General features: G+C 40.1%; 1 protein-coding gene across 1 annotated transcript in view; it reads right to left on the bottom strand.

Moving 5' to 3' along the window:
* Positions 1 to 2,012: 2,012 nt before the first annotated feature.
* LOC128689974 (juvenile hormone esterase) overlaps positions 2,013 to 18,459 on the bottom strand; it is a 74,794-nt gene continuing 58,347 nt past the window's right edge. Inside the window, exons 10-12 of the mRNA XM_070080272.1 lie at positions 14,267 to 14,426; positions 13,016 to 13,130; positions 2,013 to 12,856 (exon numbers count right to left, since the gene is read on the bottom strand). Of these exons, the coding sequence (XP_069936373.1) occupies positions 12,719 to 12,856; positions 13,016 to 13,130; positions 14,267 to 14,426 (413 nt within the window). The 3' untranslated portion in view covers positions 2,013 to 12,718. The remainder of the gene's footprint in view (positions 12,857 to 13,015; positions 13,131 to 14,266; positions 14,427 to 18,459) is intronic.

Here is an 18,459-nt window from a genome sequence, read left to right as displayed (position 1 = left end):
GAGCTACATTTATTTATTTTGTATTTTATTTATTTATTTTTTATTTGGACACAATACAGAGTTGTACAAAGACATATAGTGATTGGGTGTACATGCCAAAAGCCCCTTGTATGCAGAGCATTATGGGCAGGCTTAAAATTAACTTAAGATTAACTAAACAATGATATATTCAATGATAAAAATTACAGTAAACAAATTACAACAAGAAGTACAAATGAGTATTTCAAATAAGAAGTATTAAAGTTGTACAAATTTGTAGCATAACAATGTATAATACAATCGAATCAGATCGAGTAAAATCAATGATTTGCAGTGCAGAAACAGGTCATATGGTCATTAGATGAGTTAATGTGCATTCAAGAGATTGGAGTATTCTATTAGGTAATGTAATTATATCGTGTATGATTCCATCTTCACTTGCACGATAAAATAGTTTGAAACCCCACTTGTCTGGTTTGGTTTTGATATACTGCCTTAGGTTTCCAGCGGTTTTACCCTTGAAACCAATCATAACTTTATCAATAGACTGCTTGGGTGTAGCTGGAACTTACAAGCAAGCATTAGTTAGTGCAGTGTAAAGAGGCCTTATTTTGTGGGATCTGTCATTATTCTTCTGCTGTGTGTTATTATTGAAATGAATTGTACGCCTAAGTAACAAAAACCTCTTAGATCCCATGACTTCTGAAACCTGGATTGCCTTAGTTGAAACTGCCCAATAGTCCTGAATGCATGCGTGTGAAATCATACCCATATACAACAGAATGCCTATGAACCTCGTGATTTCTTCAGAATTGGTTAGAAAAAAGTGCTGTGTGTGTTTTTTTTTTTTTTTTTGCCTAGCATACAAATTAGTTTGGAATGTGATGTGGTCTATCATGTCTTTAGTAAAAAAAATCGCTAAAATAGTCATATGCACACCTAATTGCAAGAGGCTTTTCATGTTCGTATACAGGCAAAGGGTCGTTGTGGATGTCAACCCTGTTCCAGCTGGTCTGAGTTTGAGAAGCAAGCTCATCATGAAGATCTTCGTCAGGTACTCCTCGTTCACAATACCTTTCTCTTTCTTGTCCAATTTTGGCTTTTTGGATGGTCTAGCTTCCTCCTCATCATCAGTTGACACATCTGCATCCTGTGGCAAGTACTCATCACACTATCAAGCAATTCCAGATCATCTGCCTCTGCATCAGAATCACTTTCCTCCAAAATGCAGAGATATTTGGACCTGTCTATGGAGGGCTTACCATAAAACAATTTCTCATTGATCTGGAAGGACAATAAAAACGTTCTGTGCACACCCAGACCACTACAGAATTGATATATGCATTACAATTTTTTTTATAAATATTTATTTACTGAAATTTAAAATGGGGCCAAAATAGGCAAGAACGATGTTTTTTCGGTCTTTTTTTGTTGCACTTTTTTCATATGCATGGTGCACTCGCATTATGCTTCACACAGACTTTATATATATATATCAAAATATCCCTAAACTATTCATTTACGCACTAGAAACACAAATGAGTACTTACCGACATTATAGAGGTATATGAGTGTGACTCTATGAAAATAACGTCTCTCGGCGACGCCAAGCTAGAAGTGTTTACATTTTGGTCTCTCAACCAATGGGAAGCGAGCAGAAGCCATCACCACTTAGCAGGAGAGACTCAGGGAAGGCTCGTGATTGGTCAGAAATAGAGAATGGGAACCCAGATGCACAGTGGGTGTAGGAGGAATGCGCCAAATATCATGCTTCCATGAACGACAAATGTCGTTCTTTCCTAACAAAAGGTTAAGGCAAGAGGAAGGTAGACTACAAAACGTATTGGTATGGTCGTCGGCACCATAGACTGGGCATTCGGCCATGGACCTGAAATATTTTGCTGAATGATCAAAACACCAGCCATTTCTACACTGCTGCAGTGTAGGAATCACCTTTCGAATTTGTAAACGGTGCCCTGCAATATAAAAAAAAGAACGGAAGCTCACGGCAGTCAAAAGTTAAGCAAGCTACATTTATTTATTTTTTTATTTTATTTATTTATTTATTTTTTATTTGAACAAAGACATAAAGTGATTGGGTGTACATGCCAAAAGCCCCTTGTATGCAGAGCATTATGGGCAGGCTTAAAATTAACTTAAGATTAACTAAACAATGACATATTGTGATAAAAATTACAGTAAACAAATTACAACAAGTACAAATATTTCAAATAAGAAGCATTAAAGTTATACAAATTTGAAGAATAACAGTGTACAATATAATCGAATAAGATCAAGTAAAATCAATGATTTGTAGTGCAGAAACAGGTCATACGGTCATTAGATGAGTTATTCTGCATTCAAGAGATTGGAGTATTCTATTGGGTAATGTAATTAAAAAAAAAATAGTTTGATAGGGTCACACTATCAAGCAATTCCAGATCATCTGCCTCTGCATCAGAATCACTTTCCTCCAAAATGCAGAGATATTTGGACCTGTCTTTGGAGGGCTTACCATAAAACAATTTCTCATTGATCTGGAAGGACGATAAAAACGTTCTGTGCACACCCAGACCACTACAGAATTGATATATGCATTACAATTTTTTTTATAAATATTAGGGTCACATTTATGAGATTCAGTTATTCAATATGTGTTTCTAGTTGTGGTTGAGTAAGTGGTTTTTAAGAAGAGTCTTGAGTTGATAAACAGAGAGTATTTCTTTTATATTCACAGGTAATGAATTCCAAAATTTTGGGCCTTGTATGTGAATTGAGTTTTTACATAGTGTGAGATGGACACGGGGAACATCAAAGAGTGATCTGTGCCTTGTGTTATGGCCATGTGTTCTGTTGAGTTTGAACATAAGAACATAAGAAAGAAGGAACACTGCAACAGGCCTACTGACCCATGCGGAGCAGGTCCATGTCCTCTCCCCCCGGATTAGCCCAATGACCCACCAAGTCCGGTCACCTCCACTCAAGGAAGGAGCATGGCACCAGACCCAGCAGCACAAGCTAGTCAGGTCCAACTCACACCCACCCACACCCACTCATGTATTTATCTAACCTATTTTTAAAACTACACAATGTTTTAGCCTGAATAACTGTACTCGGGAGTTTGTTCCACTCTTCCACAACTCTGTTACCAAACCAGTGCTTTCCTATATCCTTCCTGAATCTGAATTTTTCCAACTTGAAATCATTGCTGCGAGTCCTGTCTTGGCGGGAAATTTTCAGCACGCTATTTACATCCCCTTTTTTTTATTCCTGTTTTCCATTTATACACCTCGATCATATCCCCCCTAATTCTACGCCTTTCGAGAGAGTGCAGATTCAGAGGCCTCAGTCTATCCTCATAGCGAAGATTTCTGATACATGAGATCACCTTTGTCATCCTCCTCTGTACGTTTTCCAGAACATTTATCTCCATCCTGTAATACGGTGACCAGAACTGAGCAGCATAGTCTAAATGAGGCCTAACCAAAGATATATAGAGTTGAGTAACAACCTGAGGACTTCTATTATTTATACTTCTAGATATGAAGCCAAGAATTCTGTTAGCTTTATTGCGAACACTAATGCACTGTTGTCTTGGTTTTAGATTACTGCTAACCAGAACTCCTAAATCCTTTTTCACAATCAGTAGTATTAAGATCTACATTATTTAGTTTATATGTAGCATAGTTATTTTCCTGTCCAACATTTAGAACTTTGCATTTGTCTATATTAAACTGCATCTGCCACTTCTCTGACCATTGCATCAGTCTCTTCAAATCATCCAGGAGTGCTCTAGTGTCCTCATTAGAATGAATTGGACGGCCTATTTTGGTGTCATCAGCAAATTTGCTTATGTCGCTATTTATTCCCACATCTATGTCGTTTATGTAAATTGTGAACAACATTGGGCCCAACACTGACCCCTGAGGAACACCGCTTGAGACGTGCCCCTATTCTGATTTCTCCGCATTTATGCAAATTCTCTGCTGCCTATTTGTCAGCCATGCCTCTACCCAAGAAAAAAATTCTCCTATTCCGTGTGCCTTAAGTTTCCTCAATAGCCTCTTATGTGGAACTCTATCGAAAGCCTCAGTGAAGTCCATATACACAATATCATATTCATTACCATGATCTATCTCCCCAAACACCTTAGTGAAAAATGTTAGTAAATTCGTAAGACAGAAACGCCCCTTTGTAAAACAGCATTGAGATTCATTAATCGTTCTGTGCCTATCAAGAAGGCCACGAATTGCTTCGGCAATTATTGATTCCATAAATTTTCCCACTATGGAGGTAAGGCTTTTTGGTCTATAGTTCGAAGCCAAGGACCTGTCTCCTGCTTTGTAAATAGGTATTACATTTGCCATTCTCCACTTATCAGGCACTATGCTAGTTTGTAGTGATATGTTAAAAAGATTAGCCAAAGGTATGCTAAGTTCCTCTTTACATTCCTTTAACACTCTTGCAAACAGTTCATCAGAGCATGGGGATTTGTTAGGTTTTAGTTTCTCTATTTGTCTGAGGACCATGTCACTAGTTACCGCAATCGTGCATAGTTTATTATCGTCCTGTTCTACATAATCTATTATCTTGTCCCTAATCTTACTTCTGTATACCTGAAAGAACCCTTTTGGGTTAGTCTTTGAATCCCTTGCGACCTTAGCCTCATAATCCCATTTTGCTTTTCTTATTCCTTTCTTTATTTCTCTCTTTAATTGAATATATTGATTTCTTAACTGTCCATCCCCTCTTTTGATACGCCTATATATGCCTTTCTTTTGGCCAATGAGATGTTATAATCTGTTCATCCATTTGGGATCATTTTTGTTAGATCTAATTTCCCTACTCTGAACAAAAGTTGTCTGGGTAGCTAGAACTATGCTCTGAAAAACGTCATATTGGCAACCTAGATCACCTACCTGACCCATAGTCAGGACATCCCAATTTAGCCCACCCAGGTAATTTTTCAGTCCCATGAAGTCGGCCAAGCAAAAATCTGGGACGGAGATTTGATCTGGGTAATTCCATGATATATTGAAACTAAGTGATTTGTGGTCACTTTCCCCAAGCTCATCATTAACCTCAAGATTATTAATTAGTGACTTCGTTGGCAAGAACCAAGTCAAGCAGATTGTTTCCTCTAGTTGGTTATGTCACAACCTGTTCTACAAAGCAATCCTGAACCGTATCAAGAAAGTCACTAGACTCAAGATTTCCTGTCATATTGTTCCAACCAATTTGTCTAAAGTTAAAATCTCCCATTATTACAACATTTTTATATCTAGATGACTTATGAATTTCGTCCCATAACAGCTTACTGCACTCCCTATCAAGGTTTGGGGGCCTATAAATCACTGAAACTGTAGCCAAACAGATTCTGTGTTCGATGTTTCTAATCTTATATCATGTCTAAGACAACAATTCAATTTTTCTCTGACAACATCGCCACTCCACCACCCTTCCTGTTGATCCTACCAGTGTGGAATAGTTATAATCCTGTATGTTGCATTCAGAAGGCATTTCTCTATCTTTCAGGTTGAACCAGGTCTCTGTTATACCAATAATATCTATATTACCTACACTTGCAAGTAATCTAAGCTCATCTATCTTATTTCTTGGACTCCTACTATTTGTATTGTAAACCTTAAGGGAGCTCGTCACTCGTTGCCCTCTGCTATCTCTCTTTGTTTGTTGATCAATTGATTTACCATTACTAGCAACTTTATTTTGAATATTGTCTTTTAAACACATCCCTGAGGTATCCTGGTTTTATCTAATGCTTTCAACCATAATACTGCAGCCTGATTGTTTTCCACAAACACCCATACCTCAATAATCTATCAGTTTAAATTCCTAGACAAGTCATCAATTACTCTTTCAATCGAACTGGCTAATGCAACCACTCCATCCCCAGAGAGATGAACCCCATCCCTTGCATACATATCACGTTTGACAAAGAATTGGTCCCAGTTATCAATGAATGGGATTGCAAGTTCCTTGCAGTACCTGTCTAGCCAGCAATTTATACCAATTGCCCTAGACATCCATTCATTGCCCACTCCCTTTTTAGGCAAGATGCTACATATGACTGGGATCCCTCCCTTAGACCTAACTACTTCTATGGCTGACCTGTACTTATCCAGCAGCTCCTGTCTCCTGCCCTTCCCAGTGTCATTACCCCCAGCACCAAGACAGATAATGGGCTTGTTCCCATTACCTGACATAATATTATCCAACTTACTGACTCTGTCACCAACACCAGCTCCTGGAAGGCGCACTCTCTGTCTGACCTTTCTGTCTTTGTTACAAAAAGTATGGTCCATATATCTGACATGAGAATCTCCTACTATTAAAATATTCTTACCTTGATAAGCAGGGGAATCAGTGGTACCTTCAACCTCACTAACCATTGAAGTGCACTCGTCCTGGAGAACAGAGAATCAATTTCCTACCTTCACATCTTCTCTGTTAACCCTCCTTATCTCCCTTCTTCCTGAACTGTGAACCACTTGCCACTTAAAGCGACTGCCACTATCACTGCTGGTGACCATTTCCTCCTTACCAGCTAAATCCTTCTCACACTCACTCCCAGACTCATCTAGGCGACGCTTCATCCTCCTATTTTCCTCCTGAAGAAGTAGAACCTCCTTCTTCAACACTTTAACCTGAGATTTTGAAACACTACAACAAGCCATGGTGCTTGGTAACACCCTACGCTAACTCCCAGAGCTTAGGACAGGTATGTCCGCAGGTGATCACTGACCTCAGCGTAGTACCGTATCTTCGATAGTATGCCTACGGTCTTGGAGATTTTCTTGGAAATTTGTTGTTCATGTGTTTGAAATTTGAGTCTATTATCAAGGTGGATTCCTAAGAATTTTCCCTTTGTGAGCTTTGTGATAGGTGATCCGTTTATCATTATGTTAAGAGGAACATCTGTAGTTCTGTTCCCAAACTGATTATAGTAGGTAGATATTTTCTGTAATTCGGTATTTACAGTACTGGCTAGTATGACTGGGCTTGTATAAGAGAAGATGTATGTAGTGTCATCTGCAAATAGTGTGGGTTTGAGTAGTTGCGATGCATTTGGTAGGTCGTTTATGTAAATGAGAAAGAGAAGAGGGCCAAGGACACTTCCCTGTGGGACACCAACTGTAAATGGTTGTGTGGAAGAGTTTGCTCCATTTCTGTACACATATTGGCTTCTGTTGCTAAAGTATGACTTTAGGTAGTTGAGGGAGTGCCCTCTTATACCATGGTGTGATAATTTTATGTGAAGCAAATCATGGTCAACTGTATCACAAGCTTCACGTAAATCAATGAAGATCCCCAATGGGACTTCTTTTTTCTCGAGTGCAGTGTATATTTGTGTAAGCATGTGTATAATAGAATCATTCGTATTTTTATTAGGCCTGAACCCAAACTAACAGGGGTTGAGTATGTTGTGGGAGATGAGGTAGGAATAGATTAGCTTATGAATTAGTTTTTCAAAGATTTTAGAGAGACGGTGTAAATTGGATATTAGCCGACAGTTATTCAAGTCTGCTTGATCTCCTCCTTTATGTATCGGGGTGACCCTCGCCATTTTGAGAACTGTAGGGAAGGTAGAGGATTCGATGGATTTGTTAGTGTTGCAATGATTGGTGACAGCACTTGTGAAGCTTTTTTGTATATAAAGGGTGGTAAGGTATTTTTAAATCTCCTGTCTTGTTGTTGAGTGTGTTGATAATAAGTGAGACTTCTGTTGGGTCGGTTGGAGCTAGGAACAGTGTGTCCGGGTAGGTGCCAGTGAAGTAGTCATTGGGTTGGGTATTTGAGCTTGGGATTTTACCCGCAAGGTTTTTTCCTATGGTGGAGAAGAAAACATTGAGTCTGTTTGCTGTTTCAGTAGGTAGAAGTAGGGGTTCATCTGGTTTTGTTAGTGTGATTGTTGTTTCCTGATATATTTTTTGTTCCTAGAACTTCAGATAGGGTTTTCCAGGTCTTTTTTATATCACCTTTTAAGTTGGATAATCTTTTCTCATAATATAATTTTTTTGCCCTTCTTATCAGGCTGGCTAGGATAGATGAGTAACGTTTTGTTTGGTCTCTGGTTGTGTGACCCATTCTGTACTGTTTTTCATACTGGTGCTTTATATTTATGGATTTGAGGATGCTGGGTATTAGCCAGGAACTGTTCAGTCTCTTAGCTGTGATCTGTTTAGTTTTTCTAGGGTAGTGCTTGTTATAGAGGTATTGGGTCCTTTTTAGAAAATTATTAATACATTCGACAGTATCTGTATAGATTTCTTGCTCAGTTTGCCAGTCGATGTTTGTCATTGCTGTTGTGAAGTTATTAATGGCAGCCTCATTATGAAACCTGAAGGTTACTTTAGTAGTGTCTTTGTGTGATTTGCCTACATTGGTTATGAGAAAGGTAGGGTAGTGGTCTGTGGTATTATCTGTGATTATGCCTGATTTTAAAGGGGATATGGTGTTGGTCCAGATGTGGTCTAATAGGGAAACACTAGTCTCTGTAATTCTTTTAGGTTTTGTTACTCTTGGTAGCAACAAGCAGTTACGCATAGTGTTTGTGAATTCAGTTACAAGTGAGTCCTGGTCTTGCAGGAGATTTATACTGAAGCCTCCTGAGAGTAGTAAGTGATCTTGATTCATGTGTGCATCAGTTATCATACTTCCTAGATTTTCACTAAAACGACTGATATTTGACTGTGGTACTCTGTAGATGTTTATCACTGTGAGAGGTTTTTCAAGGTATTTGGATTTGAATTTAGCTATTATATATTCCTCATGTTCATCCCTTGTGCAAGTATTATTGATACATTCTAGTTGGTCTGAGTAGTACATAGCTGTGCCACCCCCTTGTTGATCTGGCCTACAGTTGTGTATGGCTGTGTAACCAGGAATGGCATAGACATCTGTAGTAACTGGCTATTGCCAGGTTTTGGTGAGAGTAATGATGGACATACTGGCATGCAGAGAATTTAATAATGCTGTGAGGTCATCGTAATGTTTGCTTAAAGATCTGACACTGTAGTTAAAGATAGTTATGTTATTGTTGGCTCTGAGAAGTGCCTTTGTTTGCTCTGCTGTGTAGTAATTAGAGTTGCTGTTTGATTCATTTAAGTCATTCAATAAGAGGTTGGTATCAGGATCAATGCTTGTAATCATAAGATTTATAGTGAATCTATAATTAGACTTAAGTATAAGACAATGTAAATATTCTAAAGCTAAAAAATAGCACCTGAATTATTTTAACAAATGTGAATATATGAACTAAGGCAGTTTTTTAAAGCTAAAATAAAGGAGAAAATATAAAAGGGACTAAAATAAGTATGGTAAAACAAATAAAGTGGTAATCAAATAAAGGAGCTTGGGAATATAATAGTAAAATAATGAAAGTATTACACTTTAGCACCTGAAAATAGCTCCTTAATTATTTTAACAAGTGTGAATATATGAACTAAGGTAGTTATTTAAAGCTAAAATAAAGGAGAAAATATAAAAGGGACTAAAATAAGTAGTGGTAAACATTGCAAGGGTATCATCTCCGCCTGCGGGCAGGGAGGACATAAGTGTCTACCTTGAAGATTGGGAGGTCTTGGAGGTCAAACTGTTCCAGAATGCCATTACCACATGTCTGGAAATTCTGTTGGACAAGAATTGAGGGAATGTTTTACAATAACTGAAGGAATAGCATCGATGGTTGTAAGGAGCGAATGATTGTGAGCTTGGCTAGCATTCTGGACAGTGATGATGCGTGTACTCCTCTGGAGAACAGGAAATGATATAGCTACCAACATGGTATAGGAGCGTCTTGCCATTACTATATGGTTGGAAAGATAGGCAGAAAAGGAAGTCGGCCGTGGAGTAAAAAATTTAGTCCATTGTGTAATTTGAAATATAGCACAAATGGGGTGTGCGTGACGTGCTGGTCTCTTCTGAGTAGAATGAGAATGAAGTGAAGAAGTATCATCAGGTAATAGTCTTGGGCATTTAGGTGTGGGACCAGAGTTGATCCGATGTGGGACGAGCGGGCAATCCGAAAATTGCCGCACCGTAGAGGGAAGAGCCGGAAACATGCTCAAAGAAGCGCGAGGGTAAGACCTATTATAGGAGTCAGTCAGAACCCGGTACATGGAGTGGGTTACAACATGGCACCAGCAAGAAGTAAAGGGGCATGAGAAATGTCCAAAGAGTGGCCAAATAACGAGGCAGGATCAGAACAGGGTGTGATATCAGGAAGGGGCCTGGGGGAGCAGGTTCATCTATTTGGAACTCTATGGTTATGTCACTTCTTTCTATTTGTTTTTTAGAAAAAAAATAGAAAAGAAAAAAAAGAAAAAAAGGGGGAACGTGGAGGAATAGCTTCTAGGAGGAAAGAAAGGGCTGTAAATTAGAAATTTTCTGTACGAAGAACGATTGAGGACTCTTAAACTACATTCACTTGTAAGACGAAGAATGAGGGGAGACATGATCGAAGGTATAAGTGGAAGATGGGTATTAACAAAGGGGATATAAATAAGGTTTTGAGGATATCTCTCCAAGAGAGAACCCGCAATAATGGATTCAAATTAGACAAGTTTAGATTTCGAAAGGATATAGGAAAGTATTGGTTTGGTAATAGGATGGGTGATGAGTGGAACAGTCTGCCTAGTAGGGTGATCGATGCTAAAACCTTGGGTAGTTTCAAATTTACGTTGGATAAATACGTGAGTGAAAGGGGTTGGATTTAAATAGAATTATCGAAGCTTACTGCTTGGGTAGCATTTATTCTCTTAGTGGGTTGGATTTGTGAAGGATCTGCTTAGTATGGGCCAACAGGCCTATTGCAGTGTTCCTCGTTTCTTATGTTCTTAAATCACCCTCCACGCCCAAGAGGACCACAGCACCGCAAGTAGTACAGACGTGGCATGGAGCCCTTGCCATACCCAATCTCTCATGCGAGTTTACTAGAAGTCAGGGATAGCAACCTCACATCCGCCGAGCCACATCAGTGGACAGAAGAGAGGGTGGCCGGACACCCACCACAAAGCATACCTCCTTCGCCCCCCCCTCCGAATTTGATAGGCAGCCTCCAGAGATACACACGTCACCCGAAAGACACCCAAAGCCACTCCCCGAGAGACCAGAGAGAAATCAGGACATCTCCAGGTAATCCAAGCTCCATGCGAAACTACACCACCACCAAGGACCTCAACGGAATGGGATGAACCACGGTACCCTTTCCCCTACCTAGGAACTAGAGTGCATGTAGGAAGAATCCCAAAGGCTGAAAATAGAAAAGGAATAGGGGAGGGATGGGGAGGAGGAAGAGGAAAGAGAAAAAGGGGGGATGGGGAGGAGGAAGAGGAAAGAGAAAAAGGGGGGATGGGGAGGAGGGCATAGAGAAGGGGGATTGGGGGGTAATTAGATTCGGTCTGAGGAAGGAGACCAAAAGGTCTAATTCCTCAGACCAAGAGCCTCTTCACCGTGTCAAAGAGTCATTGAAGAGGCCATGAGGTATGATAAAGCTCATGAAGCTGGGAGAAAGAGTGGACCTAGTAGCGACCAGTGAAAAGATGAGGCCAGGAGCTATGGATCGACCCCTGCAGCTACAATTAGGTGAGTCCATTAATATAGCAGCACCTCCCAGGAGGCTCCACTAAGGTAGCAGCACCTCCCAGGAGGCTCCACTAGGCAGTACCTCCCAGGATGTCCACTTAGAGGGTTTACTAATACAACGACACCTCCCAGAGAAAGCCTCACTATGCTATAAGGAGCACTTATCAGGCTCCACTATGGCAGCATCACCTCCCATGAGGTTTCACTAAGACTGAAGCACATCCCAGGAGGCTCCACTAAGATAGCAGCACCTCCCAGGAGATGCCACTAAGGATGTTGCACCTCCCAGGAGGTTCCACTAAGAATGTAGCACCTCCCAGGTTCCATTAATTTTGTAGCACCTCCCAGGAGGTTCCACTAAGATTGCAGCACCTCCCAGGAGGTTCCACTAAAATCGAAGCATTTCTTCCCCATTCTGCTGAGCTGAGCCTCTTGACTATGTCTGCATACTTTCAGGCGCTACGTCAGTGGCTGAGTAGATATTTACATTAACGAGCAGGTGTACAGGTGTACCAAACATAATGGCCCCTGAGAGGATATAGCAAAAATTCACTAGACTTACTAGTTTTCAGTATTTCATATCAGGTGTAAATAGGGAATTTTTACCTCTGTATTATGCAAGGAACGGAGGTGGACATGTATTATACTTGGGACGGAGGTGGTCATGAACTATACATGGAGGCCTCAGGACATGTTCTATATATGGGAAGGATTAGGACGAAGAGAGAATGTGAAGCTGAGCACTTAGGTAAATCACAGAAATAAGAAAGTAATCATTTTAAGTGGTAAAGTTCAGGAAGAAGCTTAATTAAGTGGCGGGTCTCGTTGCTGCAGCGCAACATCTGCAAGATAGATCAATTTCCCATCACAACAGAATCAAAGGTGTCTCGATGCCGGTCAAGAGTTCTTGAAGCAAGGAATTGGACATAGCTTTCCATTCCTTGGATCAAACATGATTATCTCCCAAACGTTATATGACATCGGTTTAACACTCCCTCCAAAATATGATATCTAAACTAGAATGAAGACTTCATATACCTAGTAGCTAACACACAAAAAATGCATAATATAAATGCTATTACTAACACATTGTGAACCTTACATAATCTGGATATGTGTATTTGTACATTGTCGACTAGAGCTCCTCCCGGGCATCATCTGTGTCGCCGGGAGCAGTGTGTGAGTCCTCCCAGGCAGGTGAGTGGTGAGTCACCACCTGCGGGTGAAGGGCCAGGTTCACTAGCGTGGGCAGCGAGGAGTGGAACCTCCGTACCTGATGTGGGACACAATAATTACTGACCGTGGTAAATAACACAACTTATATATTTACGCTAAAGCTATTAACTCTGATGCGCCAAAGCTGAAAACCCCATACGGGTTAAGTGAGTTTTTGTTGCTGATAATGAAATTGAGTAAATTCTGATTAACTCACTTCCTGTCTAATGTCAGCCTCCATTGTAGGTCTGGGGTTGAGGGCGAGGTAGTGGAGGTTACCATCGGTCACAGGCTCCCAGATGAATCCCAGGGAATCATCTGGGGTAGGATTCCTGAAAAGAGTGGCTGATGAAACTTATTATTGTTAAAAAAAAATCTAGATACAACTAGTCATAACAAAGTATTTTTCGTTCATCCTCACTGGCGGTGAGTCAGTCAGCGGAGCATCATGGCTGACCCTTGAATAGATATCGACTACTACTATAACTTGTTTATAAGAGTCGCGGCTTTCATCGCCAATGTCTGGGGAGTCACATCACCGGCTGGAAAAGAACACTGTTTAATGAATAAAATAACATGACTTACGATACCGTAATGACACGATTGTAAACAAACCACGGTACGGGCGGGGACTGAACTCGCGGAGAGTGAGTCGTAAAATTCCAGACCGACGCATTTGCTACTGGGCCAGCTGGGTACAATAAGATTCATATAACTAGGTATATTTATGCACCATAGGAAGGTTAGCACAGGCACCACTGTGACCACAACCGTGGTTTGTTTGCAATCGTGTCATTACGATTTCGTTAGTCATGATGATGGAGTTCGTCACGGCCACGCTGGCAAGAGATTCATCTGTAAAAGCTTGCATTTGTGATCACAGCGGTGCCTATGATAACTTTCCTACGGTGTATAAATATACCTAGTTGGATGAATCTTATTGTAGCCAGCTGGCCCAGTGGCTAACGCGTTGGTCTGGAGTTTTACGACTCACCGCGAGTTCAATCCCACCCGTACCGTGTGTTTTTTTTATTTTTTAACATGTAACGCTACAGTCGTGTGCAACATCTTATTAAATTAATCCTTCAAAGAACAGTATGGTCAGAACCAACCAACATCATGTGACAAATCTGTTTATTTAGCTAAAGGCAATCTTTTGCAAGATCTGAGTGACACGAGACTATGAAGAACCTCAGCCTAAACACTGTTGTCATATAGATCTCACAAGTGCCACAGCTAAAACGTGAAATTATAGAGCAGTTCGACTTATTTTATACTAAAACTCTGGTTCTGTGCGATTTATACACGTTCAACACTTTCATAATGAAGGGCTCTTCATCCAAGGAATCAGGGTTACAACTCACCTTCCTCAATTCAATCCTGATTACCTCCCTTTCTTAAGGCGCAGAATAATGCTTACGAGTTCAGCACTTATGGTGAGTTAAACAACAATAATAATCGGTATTACCCTGTGGTTGCAAAGTTGGTCCAGAGAGTAGTCATGATGTCCCTGAGGACGAGGTCGTCTTGACGCTGGAGGTCATGTGGACGCTGGGGAGGCTGCTGGGGTGGCTGCAGGAGGGGGCCACCTCGGAAGAGGTAGAACAGGTCGTCACCGTGAGACACCCCTCAGGTAGAACAGCACCATCAGATTTAAGAGGAATATAACACCATGTTTACTTATTCTCACTTGCACCATACCATTTATTTTTACCGATTTAACAGTAACATGAGAGTGTTTATATTCCTCATGTCAAGGTATATTCCTGTTCTCTTCAATGAGGGGAGCGGCTGATACTTGCGAACATTTACTGATTTAAGAAAATTGAGAACCATTTCCTTACATGGATTAAATACAATTACCTGCTACTTTTTTCCATTAAGCTGGTGTTGTATGACCCTTGTGTGTTTAGTGCTTTCCCTTAATTGTAATAATAAAGAGCCTAGACTCATCCCTTGGGAAAGGAAGGAGGACCACACTTGCTCAGTCTGATCCCTCCTGTCACTGTTTATTTCTACTGTTTCCCAATTATTTATGGAGTCACTTCTTGTAATCTCTGTTTAATATTTTAGATGGTGATTCAGTCTGTGATTGACGCATTAAATTATTATTTTATTCAGGGAAGGAGGAAAGCTCTAAACTCATAGGGGTTCTGACATCTGAGGGATGAGACAATAGGGGGAGGCACGAAGACAAAGGCCTTCCTATAGTCTAGGAATATGCAGTTTGCCCACCCGTCATTGCCCTGTTTGTTCTAAGCCAGACTCATAAACTGCCGATGGACTCACAAAGCAAAATCTTTGTTTCTTAAATCCGTGCTTCCTCTCATTCTCCAAGCGATGTTTAACCACTACACGTTCAGCATTTCACCATGGATGTAATATAGTAACCTAAACTCATGCTGAGTAAATTTCAAACCTCGGAAACATCGTTATTGCTCATATTATTAGTAACACACACGGGTTTAAGCTTTTTTATTATAATAATAATCTTTCATTACAGAAGATTAATACAGTATCTTGTTCAAACAAACGTGAGCTTGAATACTGAACGATGAAGTGTCTAGAAGACGCTTAGCAACTCTTCTGTAAATCAAACCTAATAACCACTTATTTTTCAGATACTGTGTACCTCTCATAGCTCGGCACTTCAATAGAAATGTTTACAAACAATGGTGATTATAATTATAATTAATATTGCAGTCATGGGGAGACTGGGGTCGCTAAACCTGTTGGGGTCATACAGCGCCTAAGTGAATGAGTTGATCCAAGGTAGATGAGATTAGGTCCAATATCTTGGAGCAAGAATTCCTCACCGTGTGGAGGAATCTCCTCTGAGAGGATGCGAACACTGAATAAAACATTGATTTGCAACCACCCAGGAGGGTACTACCGTCCTGCCATGTGAGTGTGAAACGACAGACTGTAATTTTTTTACATGATGGTAGGTTTGCTGGTGTCTTTTGTCTCTCTTAAATATGCAAGATTACAGGTACGTCTTGCTACTTCTACTTACATTTAGGTCACACTACACATACATGTACATGTTTATTTATACACACTCATCTGAGTTTTCTTTGATTTTATCTTAATAGTTCTTGGTCTTATTACTTTTCCTTTTATATCCATGGGGGAGTGGAATAATAATCTTTCCTCCGTAAGCCATGCGTGTTGTAAAAGTCAGCTAAAATGCAGGGAACAATGGGCTAGTAACCCCTTTTCCTGTAATAAATTACTAAAAAAGAATAAGAAGAAGAAAATTGTCAAAGTGGGAAGTCTGAATGTGCGTGGATGTTGTGCAAATGATAAGAAAGAGATGATTGTGGATGTTATGAATGAGAAGCTGGATGTCCTGGCTTTAAGTGAAACAAAGCTGAAGGGGGTGGGAGAGTTTCAGTGGAGAGAAATAAATGGGATTAGGTCAGGGGTTTCAAAAAGAGTTAGAGCTAAAGAAGGAGTAGCAATAATGTTGAAGGATAAGTTATGGTAGGAAAAGAGGGATTACAATGTATTAATTCAAGGATTATGTGGAGTAAAATAAAGGTTGGATGTGAAAAGTGGGTTATAGTAAGCGTATATGCACCTGGAGAAGAGAGAAGTGTAGAGGAGAGAGAGAAATTTTGGGAAATGTTGAGTGAATGCGTGCGGAGTTTTAAACCAAGTGTGAGAGTAATGGTGGTTGGGGATTTCAATGCTAAAGTGGGCAAAAATGTTGTGGAGGTAGTAGTAGGTTTGGTAATAAGTAATACATATTTTATGAAGAAGAGGATAAATAAATATACAAGGTATGATATAGCACGTAATGAAAGTAGTTTGTTAGATTATGTATTGGTGGATAAAAGGTTGATGGGTAGGCTCCAGGATGTACACGTTTATGTAGGGGCAACTGATATATCGGATCACTATATAGTTGTAGCTACAGTTAGAGTAAGAGGTATATGGGAAAAGAGGAAAATGGCAATAACAAGCAAGAAGGTGAAAGTGTATAAACTAAGGGAGGAGGAAGTTCGGGTGAAATATAAGCAACTATTAGCAGAAAGGTGGGCTGGTGTAAGTATGAGTAATGGGGGGGGGTTGAAGAGGGTTGGAATAGTTTTAAAAATGCAGTATTAGAATGTGGAGCAGAAGTTTGTGGTTATAGGAGAGTGGGTGCAGGAGGAAAGAGGAGTGATTGGTGGAATGATGAAGTAAAGGGTGTGATAAAAGAGAAAAAGTTAGCTTATGAGAGTTTTTTACAAAGCAGAAGTTTTATAAGAAGAGTAGAGTATATGGAGAGCAAAAGAAAAGTGAAGAGAGTGGCGAGAGAGTGCAAAAGGAGAGCAGATGATAGAGTGGGAGAGGCACTGTCAAGAAATAACAAAAAATTTTGGAGTGAGTTAAACAAGAAAACCTAGGGAACAAATGGATTTGTCAGTTAAAAACAGAGTAGGGGAGTTAGTAGATGGGGAGATGGAGGTTTTGGGTAGATGGCGAGAATATTTTGAGGAACTTTTAAATGTCGACGAAGAAAGGGAAGCGGTAATTTCATGCACTGGCCAGAGAGGTATACCCTCTTTTAGGAGTGAAGAACGGGATGTGAGTGTGGGGTAGGTGCGTGAGGCATTACGTAGAATGAAAGAGGGTAAAGCAGCTGGAACTGATGGGATCATGACAGAAATATTAAAAGCAGAGGGGGGGGATATAGTGTTGGAGTGGTTGGTACTTTTGTTTAATAAATGTATGAAAGAGGGAAAGGTACCTAGGGATTGGCGGAGAGCATGTATAGTCCCTTTATATAAAGGGAAGGGGGACGAAAGAGATTGTAAAAATTATAGAGGAATAAGTTTACTGAGTAAACCAGGAAAAGCGCACATTAGGGTTATAATTGAAAGAATCAGAGGTAAGACAGAACGTAGGATTGCAGATGAGCAAGGAGGTCTCAGAGTGGGTAGGGGATGTGTAGATCAAGTGTTTACATTGAGGCATATATATGAACAGTATTTAGATAGAGGTAGGGAAGTTTTTATTGCATTTGTGGATTTAGAAAAGGCATATGATAGAGTGGATAGGGGAGTAATGTGGCAGATGTTGCAAGTATATGGAATAGGTGGTAAGTTACTAAATGCTCAGGTTAGGGTGTGTAGAAGAGAGGGAGACTACCTCCCAGTAAAAGTAGGTCTTAGATAGGGATGTGTAATGTCACCATGGTTGTTTAATATATTTATAGATGGGGTTGTAAAAGAAGTAAATGCTAGGGTGTTCGGGAGAGGGGTGGGATTAAATTATGGGGAATGAAATACAAAATGGGAATTGACACAGTTGCTTTTTGCTGATGGTACTGTGCTTATGGGAGATTCTAAAGAAAAATTGCAAAGGTTAGGGGATGAGTTTGGGAGTGTGTGTAAAGGTAGAAAGTTGAAAGTGAACATAGAAAAGAGTAAGGTGATGAGGGTATCAAATGATTTAGATAAAGAAAATTTGGATATCAAATTGGGGAGGAGGAGTGTGGAAGAAGTGAATGTTTTCAGATACTTGAGAGTTGACGTTTCGGCGGATGGATTTATGAAGGATGAGGTTAATCATAGAATTGGTGAGGGAAAAAAGGTGAGTGGTGCGTTGAGGTATAATTGGAGACAAAAAACGTTATCTATGGAGACAAAGAAGGGAATGCATGAAAGTATA

Source organism: Cherax quadricarinatus, unplaced genomic scaffold (genome assembly GCF_038502225.1).
Source record: "Cherax quadricarinatus isolate ZL_2023a unplaced genomic scaffold, ASM3850222v1 Contig269, whole genome shotgun sequence".
NCBI classification, from domain to species: domain Eukaryota; kingdom Metazoa; phylum Arthropoda; class Malacostraca; order Decapoda; family Parastacidae; genus Cherax; species Cherax quadricarinatus.
This window is presented reverse-complemented; position numbering and strand designations above follow the sequence as displayed.